The sequence below is a fragment of the Solanum verrucosum genome, unplaced genomic scaffold (assembly GCF_900185275.1).
Source record: "Solanum verrucosum unplaced genomic scaffold, falcon-dt-bn FXZP01000264.1, whole genome shotgun sequence".
Lineage (NCBI taxonomy): Eukaryota > Viridiplantae > Streptophyta > Magnoliopsida > Solanales > Solanaceae > Solanum > Solanum verrucosum.
The window spans coordinates 653,420-659,920 of record NW_026020180.1 but is presented as its reverse complement, the minus strand read 5'-3'; the positions used below and the strand labels follow the sequence as shown (position 1 = coordinate 659,920).

Genomic DNA, 6,501 nt, shown 5'->3' with positions numbered 1-6,501 from the left:
TTGCTTCAGGATACATTATTGAGGGTATTAAGTGTGCTTGAGAGCTTTACTCAGGGTGGTGGTGCGACCGCTACACCACAAGACTCTCAGACTAGAGAGGGGGCTCAGACCCAAGAGCAGCAGGAAGCTCCAGTTATGCATGATGCGGTGGGGCAGCCACCAAAGGATCTCATGGTTGAGAATGATCTTGCACCAGCAATTGGGGGTCAAGGTGAACCATTGGTTGTTCTGACAGAGGATGAGCAGCGTAGGTATGAGAAATTTCGAAAGATGGACCCACCTCAGTTTCAGGGTGGGAAGAGTGAGGATGCTCATGAGTTTCTGACTACATGCCGAGAGTTACTAGAGGTTGTTGGATTAGCTGAGTCACATGGGGTTCGATATGCTACACTCCAGCTTCGTGGGCCAGCGAGAGAGTGGTGGAGAACTTATTCGGGGGCTTTGCCAGTTGGATCTCCTCCAGTGACTTGGGAGAGGTTTTCCAGTGCCTTTCATGACCGTTTTATCCCTTGGAGCGTGAGAGAGGAGAGTCGTTTGAGGTTTGAGAATCTGAGACAGGACAGCTTATCAGTTACAGAGTATGAGGCCCGTTTCTGCCAGTTGTCTAGGCATGCTTTGGCCATTATTCCAGACGAGACAGAGAGGATCCGTAGATTCGTGAGGGGGTTGACTTTCTCTATCAGATCGGCTGTGTTTAGAGCATCTAGAGAGGGGGCTTCCTTCCAATCCATTGTGAGTGCCGCTAAAGAGGCGGAATTGATGGAGAGAGAAGAGTTTGGGGACCCTAAGAGAGTCCGTACAGCAGGTCAGTTTCATGGTGCCTCATCTGGAGGCAGGGGATCACACAGAGGGAGTGGTTCCTTTCAGCAGCGAGGACCCGTTCATGCATCTATGCCGACATCCGAGGGTGGTCAGATACCTCGGGGTTCTTATAGCGTGGGTCACGGTTCACAGCAGCGACCTATGGGGCGAGGCAATTATAGTGGGTTTTCAGGGTCTGCACAACAGTTCCCGGGACAGAGATTTTGCTTTTCTTGTGGAGATCCCAATCACCTGATGCGACAGTGTACTTCCCAGAGGGGTCGTGGAGGGTCCCAACCTAATTCTTCATTTCAGGCTAGACCACCAGTACCACCGGGTAGAGGCCGAGGCAGAGTTCAGTCAGGTAGAGGCGGTAGAGCTTCTAGTAGTGGTTCTGCAGCTCAGCAGAGTGGGGGTAGAGTTACCACCCAGGCTGGAGGTGGCCGAGGGGGCCACTGTTATGCTTTTCCGGGGAGACCCGAAGCGGAGACTTCTGATGCTGTTATTACAGGTATCATTCCAGTATGCCATCGATCTGCGTCTGTATTGTTTGATCCAGGGTCTACATTCTCTTATGTGTCCACCTATTTTGCTGCTGAATTTGATATGATATGTGATAGCATGACTGTACCTATTCGTGTTTCTACACCCGTGGGTGAACCCTTAGTGGTGGATCGAGTGTATCGATCTTGTCTTGTTTCTCTAGCGGGGTATGACACTTGGGTAGATTTAATCATTCTGGGGATGGTAGACTTTGATGTTATCTTGGGTATGAATTGGCTTTCTCCTTATCATGCTGTCCTTGATTGTAATGCTAAGACTGTGACTTTAGCAATGCCTGGTGTTCCGAGGGTTGAGTGGAAGGGTGCTAATGGCTCTTATCCTAGCAAGGTCATTTCTTTTATTTGTGCTCAGAGATTGGTGGAGAGAGGGTGTTTGTCTTACTTAGCTTTTATTCGGGACACCAGTGTTGAACCACCTTCCATAGATTCTGTTCCCGTGGTTCAGGAGTTTCTCGATGTATTCCCTTCTGATCTTCCAGGTGTTCCTCCCGATAGGGATATTGATTTTGCTATTGATTTGGAGCCGGGCACTAAGCCTATTTCTATTCCTCCCTACCGTATGGCTCCAGCAGAGTTGAAAGAGTTGAAGGATCAGTTGCAGGGTTTATTGAGTAAAGGGTTTATTCGCCCTAGTGTGTCACCTTGGGGTGCCCCTGTGCTGTTTGTGAAGAAGAAGGATGGGACTATGAGGATGTGTATTGATTACAGACAGCTAAACAAGGTAACAGTGAAAAATAAGTATCCTCTTCCGCGTATTGATGACTTATTTGATCAGCTACAGGGGGCATCGTTGTTCTCTAAGATTGATTTGAGGACTGGGTATCATCAGTTGAAGATTAGGGCATCAGATATCCCTAAGACAGCTTTTCGGACTCGGTATGGGCATTATGAGTTCTTAGTGATGTCCTTTGGGTTAACTAATGCCCCTGCAGCTTTTATGGAGTTGATGAACGGGGTGTTTCGACCATACATTGATTCTTTTGTGATTGTTTTCATCGATGACATTTTGGTTTACTCCAAGACTGAGGATGACCATGTCCGACACTTGAGAATTGTACTTCAGAGATTGAGGGAAGAGAGGTTGTATGCCAAGTTCTCAAAGTGTGAGTTCTGGCTTAATTCTGTGGCATTCTTGGGACACGTGGTGTCCAAGGAGGGTATTAGAGTAGATCCAGCCAAGATTGAGGCAGTTAGAGGCTGGACGCGACCTACTTCTCCTACCGAGATTAGGAGTTTTGTGGGATTGGCAGGTTATTACCGACGATTTGTTCAGAGTTTCTCTACTATTGCAGCTCCATTGACTAGATTGACTCGACAGGGTGTGGGTTTTCAGTGGTCTGATGAGTGTGAGGAGAGTTTTCAAAAGCTCAAGACTTTGTTGACTTCGGCTCCTGTGTTGACTCTACCTGAGGAGGGTGTAGACTTTACTGTGTATTGTGATGCTTCAGGAGTCGGATTGGGTGGTGTATTGATGCAAAAGGGGAAAGTGATTGCTTATGCTTCTAGGCAATTGAAGTCCCATGAAAAGAACTACCCTACTCATGATTTAGAGTTGGCGGCTGTAGTATTTGTACTTAAGTTATGGCGTCATTATTTGTATGGGGTGCATTGTGAGATCTTCACTGATCATCGGAGTCTTCAGTATATCTTTAGTCAGAGGGATCTGAACTTGAGGCAGCGTAGGTGGCTTGAGTTGTTGAAGGACTATGATGTGACCATTTTATATCATCCGGGGAAGGCCAATGTTGTTGCCGATGCTCTGAGTAGGAAGACTCCTAGCATGGGAAGTCTTGCAGCACTTAGCATTGAGGAGAGACCATTGGCTAGAGATGCTCAGAGGTTAGCTAATAGTCTTGTCCGGTTGCAGATCTCAGAGGAGAGTGATGGGATAATTGCTTTTATTGAGGCTCAGTCTTCTTTAGTCGAGCAGATCCGTGCGCACCAGTTTGATGATGAGAAATTATGTCTCATTCGAGACAGAGTATTGAGAGGGGAAGCCAAGGAGGCTGTCCTTGATTCTGACGGTGTCTTGAGGATCGGAGGCAGGATTTGTGTGCCCAAGACAGGAGAGTTGACTAGACTGATTCTTGAAGAGGCCCATTGTTCCCGATATTCTATCCATCCGGGAGCAGCGAAGATGTATCATGATCTGAGTCAGCATTACTGGTGGTGTGGGATGAAGAGAGATATTTCAGACTTTGTTTCTAGGTGTTTGACTTGCCAACAGGTCAAGTGTGAGCACCAGCGTCCTGGGGGTGTATCTCAGAGGATGCTTATTCCTACTTGGAAGTGGGAGCGGATCACTATGGACTTTGTTGTGGGTTTACCTACCACAGTGGGTGGTTATGACTCCATTTGGGTTGTTGTTGACAGGCTGACCAAGTCTGCCCACTTCATTCCGGTTCGGGTGAAATATACGGCAGAGAAGTTAGCCGAGCTATATATCAGTCAGATTGTGCGACTACATGGGGTTCCTGTTTCTATTATATCAGATCGAGGTTCACTATTTACTTCTCACTTCTGGAAAGCATTACAACATGGTTTGGGTACTCAGCTAGATATGAGTACAACCTTTCACCCTCAGACAGATGGTCAGTCCGAGCGGACGATTCAGGTGTTGGAGGACATGCTCCGAGCATGTGTGATCGATTTTGGTGCTAGATGGGATCGACATTTACCCTTAGCAGAGTTTGCCTACAATAACAGTTATCACTCTAGTATTCAGATGGCCCCATTTGAGGCGTTGTATGGCAGACGATGTAGGTCTCCGATCGGTTGGTTTGATTCGGCAGAGATGGACTCTTTGGATACTGACTTGCTTAGAGATGCTATGGAGCAAGTCCGTAGGATTCAGTATAGACTGTTAACAGCCCAGAGTCGACAGAAGAGTTATGCAGACCGGAGAGTTAGAGCCTTAGTGTTTATGGAGGGCGATCATGTTTGGCTTAGAGTGTCACCTATGAAGGGTGTGATGCGGTTCGGCAAGAAGGGCAAGCTTAGCCCTAGATTCATTGGACCCTTTGAGATTTTGAGTCGAGTGGGAGAGGTGGCCTATAAGTTGGCCTTGCCACCTAGTTTGTCGGCAGTTCATCCTGTTTTCCATGTCTCTATGCTTCGAAAGTATATTCCAGATGAGTCACATGTGCTTTCACTCGATTTAGTGGAGTTGGGTCCAGACTTGACATTTGAGGAGGAACCTATAGCTATATTGGATAGGCAGGTTCGAAAGCTTAGGACCAAGGAGATTGCTTCAGTGAAGGTGCAATGGAAGCACCGATCAGTGGGAGAGGCAACTTGGGAGACAGAGTCTGATATGCGTGCCAGATATCCTCAGCTTTTTGAAGCTTCAGGTACTTTCTTTCACCTTATGTTCGAGGACGAACATAGTTTTTAGTGGTGGATAATGTAATAACCCGTTAGATCATTTTTAGTACTAGAATTATTTGACTATTCCCGAAAATTTTATAAGGAGTATTTTGGACTATTAGTTAATTATAGTTATATAATTGGGGAATTTTAATTATTTATTTAAGGTCTTATATTACTTGGTCCATGTGTAAAAGTAAATTAGGTTTATAATATTTGTGGAAACCGCATAGTCGTGCGGCGTTAGTCATAAATGACCAGAAGAAAGCGTGAGCAGTGATTTCTCTTCCTTTAGGTAAGAATCTTTGTTTTGCTTGGGATAACTTAATTCATGTCTTAATTATATGTTTTGTGGTTATGTGCGATAGCTGAAAGATATTGGAGTTGAAACTTGGAAATTCTCCTAGACAGCGTAGGTGGAACTATTTCATGGGATTAAAAGTAAGAAAGTTAAATAGTTTTGATTGGTTGATTGGTTAAATGTTGATAGCTGTAGTAGGTAGTGCACTTTCTTAATATTATTTGTATAGAAATAGTAAAAAATTTCACTTGAGAATTTGCACAGCGACAAGTTTGACTTACAATCATGGAAATAGTGATGGCATAATGATTAAGGGTAACAAATAACAAATTATTAGATAGTCTTTAGGAGTATAAGATGCGTGGTTACTTTGTTTTCCCAAATTCACGTCACTGTCTGGTTACTTGATGGTAAATTGGACTTTTGTTTCGTGCTTTAAGTTTCTTGTTATGGTTACATTATTATTCTAGTTTTAATATATTGAGATAGGTACTTAAATATTTGGGGTATTATATTACTTGAATACCTTTAAATTTATAATAACCGGAGGAATTAAGACTTGACCTTAGCCTTGAAATTTGGAAAATGTTAAGAGCTTGTTACAGATTTGAGTGAGCTTTTGGGTCTAGACTAGACACCTAGTAATATGAGTGTTGTTAGTTATGAAATCTCATTGTGGTTATGTATTTGAATAGATTACATTGATTTGGAAACTCAACGAAAAGGGAAGGCTCAAGTCTCGGAGTGAATTGTGAATCCATTGAGGCAAGTGGATTTCTAAACCCTTGTTAAGCGTATGGAATTCGTGTATTTCCTTGTCGTATATGTTTGTGAGTAATGTGATCAATTGTTTGTGTGATGTGTTGTGAATTGTTTGAAAGACTTGTTGAATCATTGTTGAAGTTGTATCATGATTCGGTTGTTGTGATTTGTGCAATGTTATGAAAATGGTCATCTCCTTATTATTTGTGTGAACATGTCATTTGCATTATTCTGAGACATGGTTGTGACAAGTGTTATGTGCATTGAGAAAGAATAAGAAATTAAGGAGGATGTACCATTTCGAGGGACGTATCGCGCGCCGCGATGGATACTATATTTCGAGGGACGTGTCGCGCGCCGCGACGGATATTATATTTCGAGGGACGTATCGCGCGCCGCGATGGATGCATGGACAGATATGTCCCCCATGGGTCCCGGACTGAGAGACAGCGGGTGTGTATCATTAGGTCAGACATGCATCACTATAATTGACATTGCATTTCATTGCATTGCACATTTTTATTATTAATGAACTTGATCTTGTGTGTTGTTGATCTTGTGAGTGCCTTTCTATGGAACTTGTGACTGACGAATATTGAGGTGTTATTGAGAATATATGACCTGTTAGAGTGCTATTGTTGAGTTGTATGCTTTGTAAATTGTAAATTGTTAGGTTGGGTTGGTTTTATGCAGGTTGTAGTTATGGAG

General features: G+C 44.0%; 1 protein-coding gene across 1 annotated transcript; it reads left to right on the top strand.

Moving 5' to 3' along the window:
* Positions 1-759: 759 nt before the first annotated feature.
* LOC125829187 (uncharacterized) lies at positions 760-4,758 on the top strand. Its single transcript, XM_049508437.1, has 2 exons — positions 760-1,312; positions 4,526-4,758. The coding sequence occupies exons 1-2, from the start codon at positions 760-762 to the stop codon at positions 4,756-4,758; spliced, it is 786 nt and encodes a 261-aa protein (XP_049364394.1).
* The last annotated feature ends 1,743 nt before the right edge of the window (positions 4,759-6,501 follow it).